The 18,914-nt window shown below is 41.1% G+C and overlaps 1 protein-coding gene across 6 annotated transcripts in view; it reads right to left on the reverse strand.

Annotated features, from left to right (window-relative positions):
• tanc1a (tetratricopeptide repeat, ankyrin repeat and coiled-coil containing 1a) overlaps positions 1–18,914 on the reverse strand; it is a 240,089-nt gene that overhangs the window by 124,389 nt on the left and 96,786 nt on the right. For all 6 annotated transcript variants that reach the window (XM_041201802.1, XM_041201800.1, XM_041201801.1 and 3 more), the window contains one exon: positions 1,766–1,882. In XM_041201802.1, coding sequence (XP_041057736.1) covers positions 1,766–1,882 — 117 coding nt within the window. The remainder of the gene's footprint in view (positions 1–1,765; positions 1,883–18,914) is intronic.

The following is an 18,914-nucleotide window of genomic DNA, read 5'->3' on the forward strand; positions in this document are numbered from 1 at the left end:
TTTTATACTCAATACACCTGCCAATGAAGGCAAGCATGCCATATGCCTTCCTGACTACCTTATCCACCTGCGTTGCCACTTTCAGTGACCTGTGGACCTGTACACCCAGATCCCTCTGCCCGTCAATGCACTTAAGGGTTCTGCCATTTACTGTATAATTCCTGGTTCTATTAGACCTTCCAAAATGCATTACCTCTCATTTGTCCGGATTAAACTCCATCTGCCATTTCTCCGCCCAAGTCTCCAACCGATCCATATCCCGTTGTATCCTTTGACAATCTTCTTCACTATCTGCAACTCCTCCAACCTTAGTGTCGTCTGCAAACTTACTAATTAGCCCTGTTACATTTTCCTCCAAATCATTTATGTATACTACAAACAGCAAAGGTCCCAGCACTGATCCCTGCGGAACTCCACTAGTCACAGCTCTCCATTCAGAAAAGCACCCTTCTGCTGCTACCCTCTCTATCCTACCTGATCCATCTAAATCCTGGTTCATTTATCTGCCAATCCTGTCCATCCTTCAACCAAGTCTCTGTAATAACAATAACATTATAGTCCCAAGTACTAATCCAAGCTCATCTGCCTTGCCTGTTACACTTTTCGCATTGAAACAAATGCATTTCAGATCCAGTGTTCAGTAATTTCTCCCTGCCTGCCCTTCCTCTTTGTCCTACTGGCCATATTCACTGGTTCCCAGTCATTTATTTCACCTGCTGACCTATTGCTCTGGTTCCCACCCCCCTGCCATACTAGTTTAAACCCTCCCAAGTGACACTAGCAAACCTCGCAGCCAGGATATTGGTGCCCCTCCAGTTTAGATGCAACCTGTCCTTCTTGTACAGGTCCCACCTGCCCCGGAAGAGATCCCACTGATCCAGATATCGGAAACCCTCCCTCCTACACCATCTGTTCAGCCGCACTATCTTCCTATTTCTAGCCTCACTGGCAAGTGGCACAGGAAGTAATCCTGAGATTACAACCCTAAAGGTCCTGTTTTTTAAACTTTCTGCCTAACTCCCTGAACTCCCACTGCAGGACCTCGTCACTCTTCCTGCCTATGTCGTTAATACCAATGTGTACCACAACCTCTGGCTGTTCTCCCTCCCCCTTCAGAATGTCCGGTACCCGATCAGAGACATCCCAGACCCTGGCACCAGGGAGGCAACATACTGGTGTCTCTTTCACGACCACAGAAGCGCCTATCTGAGTCCCTTAAAAGATCTAAGAGAATAGCTATTTTGTTCCATAAAAATGTATACCAAGCTTAATATTCAAAATAAATAATTACAAACCATCAAGCAATGAGATATAATCCAAGCACAGTACGATACTTGGATAGTCCTCTTGCAAATACGTAAAGCATGCCCACTGGAAGTGAAATATCATCTTCATTGGGCATCCTAAGAGGCAATTCTTTGATTTCACTCTCTTAGCAAACAAACTGGGCTTGAAGGGAACATGTGTCAGAGAAAGGGCTACAACATTATTGGTCAAATTCTGTGATCCATGTTTCCATTATGTGCAGCTCCTTAATAAAGGAATGAAATAACAGAATTAACTGCACAAAATCAAGTACATTCCAGGCTACCTAATGATTTTAAATAAACTTTGTGGGAACTTCCCCTCGCCAAAACTGCACAGAATGCTGAAGGCCTTCTAATGCACTAACAGATCTTCTTTCCACTTTAGGGAACTTTTAGCTACAGCAGCTTCAATCATTTACTCTTAAGACTATTTAAAAAAACAGAAACAAGAAACTCACCATTTTGTGCTAATTGGGAAGGGTCTGTTTTCTGTGCCAACTTTGTCAATGCCGAGGCAATTACATCATCTCCTGGCACCTTAGGGCTTTCCACATATTTCAACTTCCTGATTGGGCCTGCATGAAGAAAAAATCTTTTCCTGTTAACTTCTTCCAGACACAATCATTTTGAAGATAAACATGCCTGCAACACTGCCAAAGTTTAGTGCAGTTGCTGTCAGTGAAACAGACAACTAAACATAATGCTCATACTTCCAATAGGTGAGTAATTCACAAAAGAAAATTTCAGCTCAAAAAGTTATAGGAATATAAGCTACGCCACAAAACCAAACACCAGCGCACACTCGCGCGATATTTCGGTAAGTGGGTGAGTGCAAGAGTCAGAAATGCGCCTGCCAACAATTAAGAGGCCTATTAAGGCCATTAAAGTATTAAGTGCTATTTTTCACTGCCAGTCCAACTTCACAGTTGGCAGGCAGGCAAATTGGCCAGGTGGCCTTTAGATTTTAAGGAAACTTCATCCACGGGCAGGATGACATTTCCGACATCAATTGAAAAAAAATGTTTGACATAATTATTATAATGTTTCTGTTCATGTGAGTGAGTCCTATGTGGAGGCATCTTTTCCCGATTTTTAAAACCTTTATTTGGGAGCCTTCAGTGCGTGCTCACCTCGCGCATGCGCAGACTTTTGCGCTCGCCCTCCTCCCGTCCCCAGCCCTCCTCCCGTCCCCACCCCAGCTGCACTGAGTTTCTCAGTGCACCTTTCATGCTGGCTGGCCAACTGGCCCTTAACTGGCCAGCCAGCGTGAAATTGCTGTCAGGGGCAAAGGGCCATTTCCCGGTCGCTCCCACACCAGCCCACCCACCCAAAACTCTGCCCTATAAATTGCATATTAAATGGCAAGCACAACTAAGGTTGATCTTATAAATTGGCTTAGCAGGCCACTCAGATTTTGGTGATGACACAAAGTCCTTCAAAAATGTCTTCTTCACAAACAATTTTAGCTCATCTGCCTCACAATTTCAACTTCTCTTCTTCTAAAAGCTAATCTGATCCCAAATTGATAGCAACCCAGAACCAACCAGAGTTCAAAGGCACAGTCTTCAAAAATGGCACACATCTGCCAAACCTGCTCCATTGTGTCTGGATAGGGTAGATCCACCGATGTTATCTTCAATTAACAGAAACCAAAACTTCAGCTTCTGGAACTGGAACACTGCCTTCTTAAACTTGCCTGTTCTGCACCAATGGACTCAATTGCTGCTGCTCAGCTTGAACTGATCTGTCCTCTTTTATCTTTTAATTAGGTTCAATCCGCCCAGGAGTTTTGGTTTGAAAATCTGTTTGTTTTTGTCTCTTTAGAAACTGGGAGGATCTGTTTCCCTTTTCTGTCTCCAGTTAAGGTCTGCCTCAAGAAATACAAAATTCAAAACACAGATTCCCTCATGCTTTACCCTTGGGAAACGGGAGCTTTGAAATACAAGAAGTTCTTATCATAAATGATTTAACAGTTTATTACATACTATATAATGTTATTTAACACAAATCGTATATACAAAGTTATAAGAACTTCACTAAAAGCAAAAGTAAATGTGACAAACAGGATTAGCAGGATTAAAAATCATGGCATTATCAGAACTGAGCCCGCCTTCTCCTACATCTTTTCCTTAAACTCTGAACAGAGCATCAGCAATTGCTTGTATTTTTTCCCAGCAGCATGCTCAATTTTTAGGACAAACGGCTGCAGCATCAAACTCCAGCTAAACAACCAAAGGTTCTTCATGCCAAACATTTCCAGAAACACTAATGAATTATGACAAGTGTAAATTAATGTCTCTCCATTATTCAAAACATATATTTCGAATCGTTGAGGAGTCAAGACAAGACTTAACATTTCCTTCTCAATTGTATAGTATTTTTGTTGAAATGTATAAAGTTTTCTTGAGGAGTAACTGACTGAATGCCCTGTATCAACGTCATCCTCTTGTAGCAACACTGCTCCTACACCTAAATCATTGGCATCAATAGCTATTTGAGTGGAATATCGAAATTCAGAGCAGCCAAAACAGGTTAATTTACTAACACAGCCTTTAACTTCTCAAAGGCAGTCTAACAAGACTCTGCCAGGTTAAATTTTATATTTTTCTTCAATATGTTTGTTAATGGAGCAACTACCAAACTGAAATTTGGGATAAACTTCCGGTAGAACCCACACATTCCGAGAAGCCAAGTATTTCCTATTTTGTTTTAGGGGTAGGAAAGTCCATAACTGCTTTAACTTTAGCTTCTTTGGGCAAGACTCAACCTTACCCCACGACATGTCCAAAATAGGTGACTTTGGCCTTGGCAAGCTCACGTGTCGCCAAATGTAATCACCAAATCAGCTTTTTGTACTTTATCAAATAGTGCACTTAGTGCTCCACATGTTCTTCCCATGTGTAACTGTAGACCAACAGATTATATTGCGTAATCCAGCAATTAGTTGCTTTAATCAGTCTTTGAAAGGTGCGTTCTTCATTCCAAATGGCATAACCTTACATTGGTAGAGGCCATTTGGGGTCACGAAAACAGAGATTCCTTTGGCTTGATCTGTTGGTGGAACTTGCTGATAGCCTTTAGCAAATTGATCTTGCTAACAAAGTCCACATTTCCAAATCTGTCAATGCAATCCTGAAGTCAGGGAATTGGATAAGAGTCACTTTTTGTTACAGCGTTAATTTTCCTGTAATCAATGCAGAACCTTAGAGATCCATCAAATTTTGGTATCAGTGCAACGGGGGGACTCCAGCTAACTGCGCAACATACTTAATTTCCTGTCTTACTTGAGCCAATTTTTCACAAGTCAGTCGTTAAGGGTTTTTTCCTGAAGGGTGCAGCATTTCCCACATCAATGTCATGCATAGGTAAAGACATTTGTACTAGTCTATCAATACACAATTACTTATATTTTTTAAGCAGCTTGGCTACGTCCCCCTGAGACCTCTCAAGAAGATGGTATAATCTTCTATCCAAATTTTTTTTAAACAGCTCTGCATCAGCTAATTTTATTTTTTTTGGGGGGGGGTTTGATCTGAGAACTTTCAATCTCTGTCTCATCATTTGAACCCTTAACTATATATACATACATACACACATAAATCACTATTTTCCTTCTCGACAACATGGAGCGCACTCACTGGTTGACTAGCCTTCCTGTCATAATAGTTTCAAGTTACTTTTTTAGACACAATTATTGATGTTTCCTTCTGTCCAGAGTGATAATTACATATTTGTCTCAATTCATCATTTTTTAACATAATCAGGTCCACTAAACCTGGCCTTCAGCACTTCACTCGGCAAAGGGAAGAGAACCAGTACTTTATGCCCAGGTTTAAAAGTTCGAGTTTCACCTATCACCCACTCAGTTTTTCATTACTGGTTGGGAAATCTTAAGATGTTCCCAAGCTAATGCTTATGCTTTTGACAGTCTTTTTCGAAACTTGGGCAAGTAGTCTAAGAGTAATTTCTTCTTCCTGGGCCATAATTTTCTCCTTAATGAATTTAAGCCGTCCTTTTATCATGTCCATAGACCAACTCAAAGGTACTGAAATAAGTTGACTCATTAGATGCACCTCTAAATGGCAAATAATAAAAATGAAATCCCCTTATCCCAGTCCATGAGTTATTCAAAAAAAACCTCAAATCATAGTTTTTAAGATTTGATGGCATCTTTCCAATGGCCCACGACCGTGGGTAGCATGCAGATGATTCAATCTGCTTTACTTCTAAGCTATACACTCACTGACTCCTAGAATACAAATGACATAAATTTGATCACTGATCAGACTGAACTTCTCTGGGTAACTCCTATCTGGTGAAAAACTGATTTAACCCTTCGAATACCACCTTTGCAGTGATTTTTCTTAAGGGTATTGGCTCTGGGAATCAGATAGACAAATCATAATGGTTAAAATATATTGGTGCCGTTTTGGTTTTGGGTAGGGGTCACACACAATCCACAAGAACCCTGCTAAATAGTTCATCAAAAGCAGATATTGGAATCAATAGAGCTGGTTTAACTGATAGCTCAGCTTTCCCCAATGATTTGACGAGTGTGACATGTCTTGCAGAATTAAACCACATCTCCATGCAATCCTGGCCAATAAAAGCGCTTCATTATTTTATTCCGGAGCCTTTCTTATTCCTAAATGACTTGCCTCAGAATCTCATGGGTAATCCTAAAAATTTCCCAACAGTAACCAGAAGGGACAATTTGATGGACTACTGCCTTCTCTTCATCTGCTGGTCTCTGAGGAAGTCTCCACTTTCTCATTAATGAGTCATCTTTTTAGGTATTGGAATTCAGGGACCCTTCCTGATTCCTCCTCAGAATATGCCATCTGAGACAATGCCCGCAAACCAGGATCCAGCCTGTTGGGCTTCAATCAAGGAAGCTTGGCTAAATAATTCAGCCTTGCTATTTTCAGGGTCTTTAACCTCATTCAAATTCATGAAAAAAGTCCTATCCAACCAAACACCTGAATTATCCTCTCTCTCAATTCATTCCACTTCATCCCGTCTAGCCTTGCAAGCTTGGGCCCTAGTTACCATGCAATCTGGGAACAATCCAGGGTGCTTCTCCTTTAAGATCTCAGTTTCTTTTACCTCAACCAGCTCTCTCAAAACTCTTGGAGAAGCTAATACTTTTAAACCTGCCAAATCATTACCCAGTATAAAATCTAACCCTTCAATCGGCAAACTAGGAACAATTTCCACAGTACTTCATTTACTAAGTCACTTTGTAAATTAACTTTATACAAGGGAACATGTTCATATCTCCAATGAATACCCTCTAGCAATACCTTTTCTTTCATCAAATGATCTGGAAAACAAATCATATCATCAGCTACCAATAACTAAACTGCCTCAGTGTCTCAAAATATTAATTTGTTTACTTTTTTGTTGGAGGGGTATGGGAATACTTCTCCCTCAGGGAGGAATCCTCTAAAACCTCCAGTAACCTTACACATCCAGGGAAGAATCCCCTTGAATATCCTGGGCCACAGCCACCACTCTAGAAGGTTCTGAGGGAACACTTTGCAATTGTACTATTGCTCTTGTTTTATCACCTATTTCCTTTATTGGTACAGTGTTTTCCAAAGACTCCTTAGGCAGCCATAGTACTGCCACTAATTTAACTTTCAGCTTCCAACAATTTGTTATTACATGCCCAGTCTTACAGCATTAAAAGCAAATGGGTTTGTCATTTTTATCCTCTATACAATCATTTTTATTGAATGGAATAGCTTCTCCCTTCTCCATCAAGCCAGAATCTGCTCCATTCCCAAATTTTCTATTTTGTTCAAATTTCCCTGTGGGTTTGCAAATGGAGATCTACATCCCCCTAGCTGTCTATTTACCCATCTGCCAGAACCACCACTTCCCTTATTTTAGGAATCTTGCTCCATTCTAGGTGTGACTTGATGACTATTGGAATGCTGTTTCTACATTCTCCCATTATTGTTACTTCCCTCACATTCTCAAAAGCCTCCTCTAACTTCACAGATCGAAGCCATCTGTCAAATGACTTTTCTTTCTCCCTGGCAAATCCTATAAATGTTTGATCATGTCTTTTCTTCAAAGTCTGAAATTTTGATCAACATACTTTGGGGACAAGTTCATAAGCATTAAGGACCACAGTTTAAACTCTCTCATAATTTGAGGATTGCTCTTCCGAAAGACTTGAATAGACATCCACTGCTTTCCCTACTAAAATACTCGGCAAAATAAGGGACAATGTGTCCTTCAGTCACCCTGGCTTTGTAGCCACAATTTCAAACAAGGCAAAATATCTCTCAACTTCATCCTCAGTGTATTAAGGCACTAGGCAAAGATTCTTTGTTAAATCAAAACTTGGAGTGGGACTCGACTCAGCATCTGAACTATTAGCCTCTTTTTCACCCTCTAACCTGTTACTCACAATAAGAGGTTGTGGTAGAAGAATCAATCCAGGCTGGTCTTTTGGTTCACGCTGGTTTATTTTCAAGACAACTCCTCAGTGCTACTGACTTCCAAGTAGCTTCTACATAAAAAGTGTTCCAGCTATATGCTTTTATTCTATTTAGATGGGGATAATCAATGCCCGTCACCTGTTTAATTAGCAATTGTCTTTAACAAGGTGACTGCCACATTGACAGCTTTCCCTCTTTTTTAAAACTTTGAAAAAAAACTTTTAAAACATCTTTTTTAAACAAACAGAAGGAAATGTCACACATTTAATAATTTCTTAAGAGCAGGCACTTCTTTTCGTGAAACAGTCTGATAGCTGGTGACATGTGTCAACCCATTTTATCTTCGAGATCCCTCTTCTCTCTAATATTTCTTTTATGTCAGCTAGGTCTATTTTAAGCCTTTTCTCAGTGACACGTTTAGTGGAATGAATATTGTCCCAAAGAGACCAGTTATCAACATAACATTCTATGGGCAAACTTTTCCCACGTTGCCCATTATATAATATTTCTGTCGGTATATTGTATAAGTAAACCCCCATATCTAATGCTTCTACCAAGGCTAGCGTTTCAGCAGCTAAGGTGCTTTTCACTACCCTTTCTAATTTCTTGGCCTCCTAATCCAGCGGAACATTTATCATTCTTTCCAACCAAGGATATGATAAACCCTGCTGTGCCTAGCTGGAAGATTGGAAAGCGAAGTATCACTAAAAATGACCAAACTCATATCTTCTGGATCACCCAAGGCTGGAAACTTGAGCACACACCTCTCAGAATTTAATTTTTTTTTTTAAAAAAGTGTTTTAGTTGCTCTCAGAACTTGCTCAACTGTAGCATATTTCATCATGGTACTCAGCTCCAACACATCATAACTAGCGTCCGGCATAGTCTGAGTGCACAACCAGTTCTATTGCCCAATCAAGCTTCTCAATTGTTTCATTTCTTCCTTGGTAGCAAGATCCGCTTTTTGTGAGGATTTGCCACGAGTTATTGGGATATGATTAACATTTTCTAGATAAGATTGTTGATTCAATGTCACTCCTAACTTGCTCTGCTTAGTATCTAAGCCTATGTATTTAAAGGCCCCTGAAGCCTTACTTCCGGTCTGGAATTCCTTCTTTAGCTTCTTGATTACCCATTGTTCAAATTCTACAAAGACTCCCCACAGGAAATCAACATGCATGATAATAATTCGAGCTAGTTTCTCCTTATGGTACCAGAAGAACATCGTGAGGTCTGCCTTTAACTAAATGCAACCTGTTTTCAACAGAAGACACCTCACGGAAAAATACCAAATTCTTGACGCATCATTCAATCCATAAAGACACTAATTCAATTTCCATAGCTTTCCTTCTATATCCCTGGCTTCTTTGGGCGGTTTCTAAAAAACTTCACTTTGAAACTTCTCCTCCTGTAAAAACGCAACCTTTATATTAATAGATTTGCATTTCCAGGGATAGGATACCAAGATAGCTAAAAAAATCTTCAAACACACTTTCCCTGCAGTAGATGAGTCCACTCTGACATCCTGATCTTCTAGTCTCTCTTCAAAGCCTCGGGCTACTAATCTCACTTTGGCCTTATCCGTGCCGTCTGGGAGTGCCTTTTCTGTACAGGTCCATCGATGAGATAAAGCTGGCTATCTTCTGTCAGGTATTTCAGAACATACCCCAAATTCCTTCTGACTTTCTAACTCTTTCCATTTGGCTTCCTTTATCAACTTATTTTCCAATTAATTAACAGCTACTAGAATAAGGACTACTCAGTCATAAGGACTTCTACAACAATTGTAGCTTGCCCTCTAGTCCTTGTTAAGCTACGACCTCTACTCACATTCCTTGCCTTTTCTGGAATACTATTATATGATCTTTCTCCCATGCGAGCAGAACCCCGTTCGCAAGTCCGTGATTGTTTTCTAAGGTCACGACCACTTTCTGGTCCACTGTCAGAACTCATACTATGCTTTCTGGGTTTCCGCATCTTTACCTTGGTTTGCCAATCAATAAGCTGGGCTTCATCCTGCACATTTAGCCAATGTTTGTATTTACCAGTGGCCTTTCCTGCTCTCCCTATGATGGTGACATCCCTCAAAACACTGGTCCCTTCTGGCATATATGTTACCCTTGTTCCTACTTTGGGCAGTTGCCCTTTTGGACGAATAACATTATCCTGTGCCTCAGTGTTACTTTGCTCATAGTCAGTCAACCCTGTATCTGCCATCATCTGCTCCTCATAACTACCCAGTGTGTGTATATGTGAAGTGCATGGTGCCTCTTCGCGTTCTATGTCCTGTTCAGAACCTGTAAAGGTATAGTCAGTACCAATTAACAGCGAAGAATGCACCCTAACAGTGTGACTGCCGTGTTGCACAATTATTACTTTCCCATCACTCCCTATTATCTTGCCAGGTCCTTTCCACTCTTTCTGGCCTTCCCTTTTATAATATACCATGTATCCTTATCTAAACTATTTTCCTGATGGCCTTATGCGGTGCTGTAGGGCCTGCCAAATATTCTCCAAAACCTCAGCTTTAATGAAAGTTTTTCTGCCTACATGCAAAGCGTTCAGGTGAGTGGAAAAGGTGGAACTAATTCTAGTCCCTTCTAGAGCAGGGGGAAGTATCTGACAACACAAAACTTCGGATTTCTTCCGTACACCAACTGGTATGGACTGTACCCCTCCCCCCAATCATTTTCAGAGAGTTCTCTGCATGCACCGCCCATGCTAGCGCCGTTTGCAACTTACAATCTGATTGATCAGCTAATGTTTTATGTAACATGTCATTTACTATCGCATGGTTTCTTTCACAAAGACCATTACTAAACGGGCTCTCAGCTGCAGTGTGCATAACTATGTTGTTTAAATTTTCGCACATATCTCAAAATTCATCTCTGGTGAATTCCCCACCATTATCTGTAAGGAACTTCGTTGGTGTTCCTAATCCTGTTTCTGCCCATTTCTCCATGACCTTATCGACAATGGTCCTTTTATCTTTACTATGTATCACAGTGGATAGACTAAATCTGGTTTCCATATCTATGAAGTGTAGTAAAAAAATACCCCCATCCTTGTCCATTGCCACTGGCTAATGGCAAGCTCACAACAGGAGGTGGTGGTGTCTTGCAATATTTAAGGCAAATTTCACACTTGAGCAGTGATTTGTAGAATAAGATCATCGTATCCTTTATTGACCATTCCTGCATCTCGAAGTAGAGTCTTCAGTTTGTAGTGCTGGATGTGCAAACTGCCTATGTAATTTCCAAATGATCTTTTTGTGTGCAAAATTTTTATTCTCAGCAGTTAACAAGACTTCATGAACTTTTTGATGAGAAATCTCTGGCTTCCTTAGTGGCAAGCAGTAATGGCCTGACCGAGTGAAATGTAGATCCACATTTTTTCAAACACGACTGCTCTTTCATTCTTCATATCTAGCGTCATCTGAACCTTCTTCATCGCAGATCGACTCAACATTAGCAGTATCTCACAAGAAACCACATTGGTACCGATAAACAAGTTGATCCCTGCTATCTTACAAGAGAGGACCACCAACTTGGAGGATGTTAATGTATTGTCATCGCCGAATCTGAAGCAGGTAGAGCTTTCATACGCCTTGACCTTCTGCCAGTCTGCCTCATCAAAAGACTCCAGATAGCAGTCAAGCCAGTCCAAGCCACACACCATAGAAGTGCAACCACTGTCCAGAACTGCACAGTTGAAGGAATCTATCAAGATACTCATCACTGGATTCAAACTCTCAGTGATTAATACAATTCCATCATGGCAGTCACCATCATCATTTTCCAATGAATCTGTCTCATGGGTCACTTCAAAAAGGCGATTCCTTCGCTGTGGGCAGTTCAGAATGACAGAGCAGAAGAGGCCCTTTGGCCCATTGAGTCTCACCGACACGTGAGAAACACCTGACCTACCTACCTAATCCCATTTACCAGCACTTGGCCCATAGCCTTGAATGTTATGACATACCAAGTGCTCAACCAGGTACTTTACAGTTCATCATGCAATGATACTGGGAATCACACCGAAAACACCGATTAACCATTCCCCAGGCATTTATTGGGTTTAAACACCTACGGTCACTGTCCCAGACACACTTTTTGTCCCGACTCTCAAATTGGCTAGGGTTAGGACCATTTTCAGACCTTTTATCATTAACTATATCTTAGTATCGGAATCTTTGTCTAACATTTGATCGACCTCGAAATTCGGCCACCATTGAATCTTCCATCCCTGTTTTTACAGCATAGTTGTTCGCATTTGCTAAAAAAAAAGTTGCAAGGAGTGACTGTTTCCCCAGAATTTTTTTTTAAGAGCAGCAGCCATTTGATTGACGAGAGATTCTCTGCCCCAGAACTGAACCTGTTAGTACTAAAAGACTATTAACGTGGGAAATGCGAGCACAGTCCAGCAAATTAAATGCCAATACCGATTCTGGAATTTCAAGTTCAAATCTCTGTAGTCTCCTGTACCATTTATCAAAATCCATGATATATTCTTCAATGGACTGATCATCTGATTTCCTAAACCTATCAAAGATTGCCCATCGGCTTCCACTAACTCATCTTTTTTATAAAACTTGTCCAAAAATTGTAACAGAAGGTTTAATCCCTCTACACGATCAAATCATCCATTTTCCATTCTGAAAATACCTTACTCCTTATCTTACTTTTGGCTGGTAGTAATAATGTTAAAGCCATACCTTGCTTCTTCCGGGGTATAGAAGTAACCTGGGTCCACATTTCAACTTTAACCTTCCATTGCTGATAAGGTTCAGAGTCAGAAAAAAAATTGGTGGATAGTCAAAGCTTGCAATTTTGCAGCATCCTTCCGCCATTCCGTAACTTAAATTGTGAGCAACAGTACACTTCTTTTCCCTCAGAGGATTGAGACAGAAATCTTCATATAGAGCAATCAATCAGCAAAGCTTGAAGTTCATCCTCTGCTACCATGTTACTCACAATATGAGGTTGTGCTAGAAGAATTAATCCAGGCTGGTCTTTTGGTTCAAGCTGGTTTATTTTCAAGACAACTCCTCAGTGCTACTGACTTCCAAGTAGCTTCCACACAAAGTGTCCCAGCTGTATCTTTTTATTCTATTTAGACGGGGATAATCAATGCCCATCACCTGTTTAACTAGCAATTGTCTTTAACAAGGCAATTGCCACAGTGACATAGCCTAAGCTTTTCTTTAGCCAGTTCATACTGTCTGACTTCTTTCTCTCTTTGAAACGCTGTCTCTTTCTCCCCTTGTTAACTCCCTTCTCTAGAATTCAATTTGAAGGCTAAGCATTTTCATTTGTTTTGCTCTTACTTTTTCAAGTTCAAATTTGTTCATTTTTATCTTTTTCTATTTCAAACTTCTTTTCTGCAACTGAATTACATACAATCTTGGAGCAGAAGGCCATTCAGTCCTTTGAGCCTGCTCTGCCATTCAATAAAATCATGGCTGATCTGATAGTAACTTCAAATCTGCATCCCGCCTTCCGCCAATAACCTATCACCCCCTTGTTTACCAAGAATCTATCCATCTCTGCCTTAAAAATATTCAAAGGCTCTGCTTCCATCGCCTTTTCAGAAAGAAAGCTCCAAAGACTCTCAGCCCTCAGAAAAAATTTCACCTCATCTCAGTTTTAATTGGGCAACCCCTTATTTTTAAACAGTGACCCCCGAGTTCTAGATTCTCACAGAAGAAGAAACATCCTCTCCACATCCACCCTGTCAAGACCCCTCAAGATCTTAAAGTTTCAATCAAGTCGCCTTTTACTCTTCTAAACTCCAGTGGATATAAGCCTAGCCTGTCAAACCTTTCCTCATAAGACAATCCACCTATTCCAGGTATGAGTCTGGCAAATCTTCTCTGGACTACTTCCAAAGCATTTACATTCTTCCTTGAATAAAGTGACCAATGCTGTACACAATACTCTAGATGTGGTCTCACGAGTGCTCTATTTATTTGAAGCATAACTTCCCTACTTTTGTATTCAATTCCCCTCACAATAAATGATAACATTCCATTAGCTTTCCTAATTATTTGCTGTACCTGTATACAAGCCTTTTGCGATTCAGGCACTAAGGCACCTAGACCCCTCTGCATCTCATAGCTCTGCAATCTCTCACCATTGAGATAGTATTTCTCTCTTTTATTCCTCCTGCCAAAATGTACAATTTCACATTTTCCCACATTATACAGATCTTTGCCCACACACTTAACCTATCTTTTTGTAGCCTCTTTACGTCCTCTTCACAATTACTTTCGTACCTATCTTTGTCTCATCAGCATATTTGGCAACCATCCCTTCATCCAAGTCAACATATAAATTGTAAAAAGTTGAGGTCCCAGCACCGATCCGTGATTGGTTAGATCTTGCCAACCTGAAAAATACCCATTTATGCCTATTGTCTGCTTCCTGTTAGCCAACCAATCTTCTATCCGTGCCAATATGTTACCCCCTATACCATGAGCTTTTATTGAATGAAGTCCATCTGGACCTGGGCATTTGTAAGCCCACAGCTCCAATAATTTTTTCAGCACTGGTAATTGTAATTTTCCTGACTTCCCTCCCTCCCTTCCATTTCCTGATTTAGAGCTGCTTCTGGCGTGTTACTTGTATCCTCTATAGTGAAGGCTGATGCAAAACATCTGTTCAATTCATCTGCCATCTCCTTGTTTTCCATTATCAATTCTCCAGATTTCTCTCTGAGAATTCTCTCAGTTTCTATAGGACCAACGCTCACTTTGTTAACTTTTTTTAAGTATTTATAGAAACTCTTACTATTTGTTTTTATATTTCTGGCTAGCTTTCTCTCATACTCTAATTTTTCCCACCTTATTAATCATTTAGTCATCCTTTGCTATTCCTTATATTCTGTCCAATCTTCTGACCTTCCACCTGTCTTTGCACAATTATATGATTTTTCTTTAAGTTTGATACTATCTTTAATCTTTCTAGTTAACAATGGATGGTATGTCCGACCCTTGGACTTTTTCTTACTCGTTATCTATTCTGTGTATTCTGAAATATCCCTTTACATGTCCGCCAATGCATCTCTATTGACCTATCCCTTAACCTAATTTGCCAATTCACTTTAGCCAGCTCTGTTTTCATACCATCATAATTGCCCTTATTTAAGTTTAAAAACATGGTCTCGGACCCACTCCTCTCTCCCTCAAACTGAATGTAAAATTCAATTATGTTATAGTCGCTGCTACCTTGGGGTGCCTTCACTACAAGATCAATACCAGGTCTAATATAACCTGCTCTCTGGTTGGGTCCAGAATGTGTTGTTCTAAGGAACTATCCCAAAAATATTCTATGAACTCCTCATCTAGGCTACCTTTGCCCATCTGACTTTTCCCATCTACAGGTAAATTAAAATCTCCCACAATTATCACATATCTTTCTGATAGCTCCCATTATTTCTTCCTTTATGCTCACCCCACCATGGGGGCCTGTACACAACTCCCACAAGTGACAGCTTGCCTTTACCATTTCTCACCTCTACCCAAGCCTTTTCCATTTCTCACCACTACCCAAGCCTTTTCCATATCCTTGTTTCTTGAACTTAGGTCATCCCTCTCTATTGTGCTAATACCATCATTATCAAACAGAGCCACCCCTCCACCCTTTCCTAGCTTCCTGTCCTTCCAAAATGTCCTGTACCCTTTAACATTCAGGTCCCAATCCATGTCCTCTTGCAGCCATGTCTCTGTAATGGTCATCAAATCATACTTATTTATTTCTATGTGCATGCTCAGTTCATCTGTTTTGTTTCGAATGCTTTGTGTGCTCAGATACAGAGCCTTTAGTTTTATCCTTTTATTCCTTTTACAATCTCTAGACTCATCTGTTAATTTAAGGTTAAGCTTGTACTCTCTATCCCTTCCTGGCACAGTCTGTTTTTCATTTCCCATAATAATGCCTTTCTCTTTTGCCTTGTCTCTAAGCTGATCTACCACATCTTCCCAAATTTGATCCCTTGCCCCCACTTAGTTTAAACCTTCTCTACTTCCCTAGTTATGCGGCTCACGAGGACACCAGCCCCAGCACGGTTCGGGTGTAGACTGCCCCAACAGTACAGATCCCACTTTCCCCAGTCCTGGTGCCAGTGCCCCATGAACTGGAACCCACTTCTCCCACACCAGTTTTTCAGCCAGGCATTCATCTCCCTAATCTGATTTGTCCAATGCCAATTTGCACGTGGCTCAAGTAATAATCTAGAGATTATGACCTTTGAGGTTCTGCTTCTTAATTTGGTGCCTAGCTCCTCATACTGACTATGCAGAACCTCCTCCTTTGTCCTGCCTATGTCATTGGTACATACATGGACCACCACGACTGGTTCCTCCCTCCTCCACCAGCAGGTTCCTCTCCAGACAAGCAAATGTCCCAAGCCCTGGCACTGGACTCTCGCTCCTTGCTACAGAGAACAGTATCAATCCCCCTCACTATATTGTACTCTACTACCACTACATTCTTTTTTGCTCCCCCCACCTGAATGGCTTCTTGTGCCACAGTGTCATGGCCAGTTAGCTCATCCACCCTGCAGCTCCCATTCTCACCCAAACAAGCTGAAAGAACCTCAAACCTGTTGGACAATTGCAGAAGCTGACACTCCAGCCCTCTGGGTCCCCTTACTTGCCTCAGCAACAGTCACACCCTTCTGTCCCTGACCACTTTCCAATTCAGAAGATCCTATCCTGATGGATGTGACTACCTCTTGGTACAAGGCATCCAGATAACCTTGCCCCTCCCTGTTGTGTCGCAGTGTCTGCAGCTCAATGACTCTGAGCCGAAGCTGCTCAAGCCACAGACACTTACTGCAGACATATTTGCCCTGGGTCACACTGGTATCCAGGAGCTCCCACATCCTACAGCCATAACACATCGCCTGTCCTGCCATTCTTGTGCTTTAATTACCTAATTATTTTATTCAAGTATTTATTCTCTTATGTATATTTATTAATCTTATCACCAATTCCTGCGCTATTTTAAACCTTAAGAATAGAACAGACCTTGACCACTTACCAAATACTCACCAAACAGCTAGCTTCTTCCCTTGTAGTAGAGCGAGAACCAGTTACTACACAGTGAAAAAGTTAGAAAAAGCAGAGGAATGAAATACTCACCAATCATCACTTACTTGATTCCCTAAGACATCACATTTGATTTTCGCTGAATGCAGTTGGTCCACAGACCAAGACCCACCAGCACAACCTAGTTCTTTTAACTCTCCAGCTCCGCTCTCAGTCTCGCCCTTTCTCAGGCACTTTTAATTCTCTGGCTCCGCTCTCCAACTCAAGCTGCGTTCTTCCCGAGTCAGGCTTTTCTTCTTCCAATCCCAAATGCTGTGCTATTACCTCAATTATGTCTGCTTTTTTGGTCCCTGCTTGTAATTCCAATTTTTCTGGTAATGCTATTATTCAGGGATAAATCTTTCCTCTACAGAAAAGTCAGAGCAATAGACAAAGCTACCCTGCTTCTCAACAACTACAGTAAAATTCACAGTGAAATCTTGTTAGCCTTAGCTTTACTTTGCAGATGACACAATGCTGGGTGGGAGGGTGAGCTGTGAGGAGGATGCGGAGATACTTCAGTGTGATTTGGACAAGCTGAGTGAGTAGGCAAATGCATTGCAGATGCAGTATAACGTGGATAAATGTGAGGTTCTCCACTTTGGTAGCAAAAACAGGAAGGCAGATTATAATCTGAATGGCTATAAATTGAGAGAGGGGAATGTGCAATGAGACCTGGGTGAGGACACCAGTCGCCAAAGGTAAGCATGCAGGTGCAACAGGCAGTAAAGGCGGCAAATAGTATGTTGGCCTTCATAGCCAGATGATTCAAGTACAGAAGCAGGTATGTCTTGCTGCAATTATACAGGGCCTTTGTGAGATCACACCTAGAATAGTGCACACAGTTTTGGTCTCCTTATCTGAAAAAGGATGTTCTTGCTATAGAGAGAGTGCAGCAAAGGTTTACTAGACTGATTCCTGGGATGGCGGGACTGACAGTTGGGGAGAGATTGATTCGGTTAGGATTATATTCACTGGAGTTCAGAAGAACGAGGGGGGCGGATCTCATAGAAACCTACAAAATTCTAACAGGTCTAGACAGGGTAAATGCAGGGTGGATGTTCCCGATGGTGGGGGAGTCCAGAACCAGGGGTCACAGTCTGAGGATACAGGATAGACCATTTAGGACTGAGAGGAGGAGAAATTTCTTCACCCAGAGAGTGGTGAGCCTGTGGACTTTGCTACCACAGAAGGTGGTTGAGGCCAAAACATTATATGTTTTCAAGAAGGAGTTAGAAATAGCTCTTGGGGCGAAAAGGATCAAAGGATATGGGGAGAAAGCGGGAACAGGCTACTGAGTTGGACGATCAGCCATGATCATGATGACTGGCGGAGCAGGCTCGAAGGGGCAAATGACCTACTCCTACTCCTATTTTCTATGTTTCCATAAATCTCAGCGCCTGTATCCATCTGTGAACTCAAAATTCCACAAACAGCCCCCAATTGTATTATGATCTCAGGAAAGACCAATAACTTTTTTTTTAAATTAGAAGGAATGCAAAATTCCAGTTATTTACTAAAGTGAATGAAGACAGAAGATTCCACAGTTTAAAACAGAAGAATATTTACTACACAAGAATCAACAAACCAACACTAAATACTAGCTTAGATAACCTCTACTCTAACATTCAGAATCAACGCAAGTTAAACATGAAATTAACAAGCAAATTGCAACCAAGTATAAATTGTACAATAAATGGCAGATGCAACTATGGCCAATCTTAAGAATTGCTTCAGCAGTCCACTCAGAATTTAGTGACCACACTTAGTCACAAAGTCTTTCAAAACTGTCTTCCTCACAAACAATTTCAGTTCCTCCCCTTCCTCATGAATTTCAGCTCCTCTCCTCGGAGCTAGTCTGATTCCCAACCAACAGCAACCCACAACCAACCCAAGGTCCATGGGCACGGTCTTCATCACAAATGGCATACATCTGCAGAACCTGCTCAACTCTGTCTGAATGGGTCAGATCCACCAATGTTGCCTTTAATTAACAGAAACAGCTAAGCAACTTATTCTCAGCTTCTGGATTGGGTGGTGCCTTCTTCAGCCTGCCTGTTCTGCACC

The sequence above is a fragment of the Carcharodon carcharias genome, chromosome 12 (genome assembly GCF_017639515.1).
Source record: "Carcharodon carcharias isolate sCarCar2 chromosome 12, sCarCar2.pri, whole genome shotgun sequence".
Classification (NCBI taxonomy): domain Eukaryota; kingdom Metazoa; phylum Chordata; class Chondrichthyes; order Lamniformes; family Lamnidae; genus Carcharodon; species Carcharodon carcharias.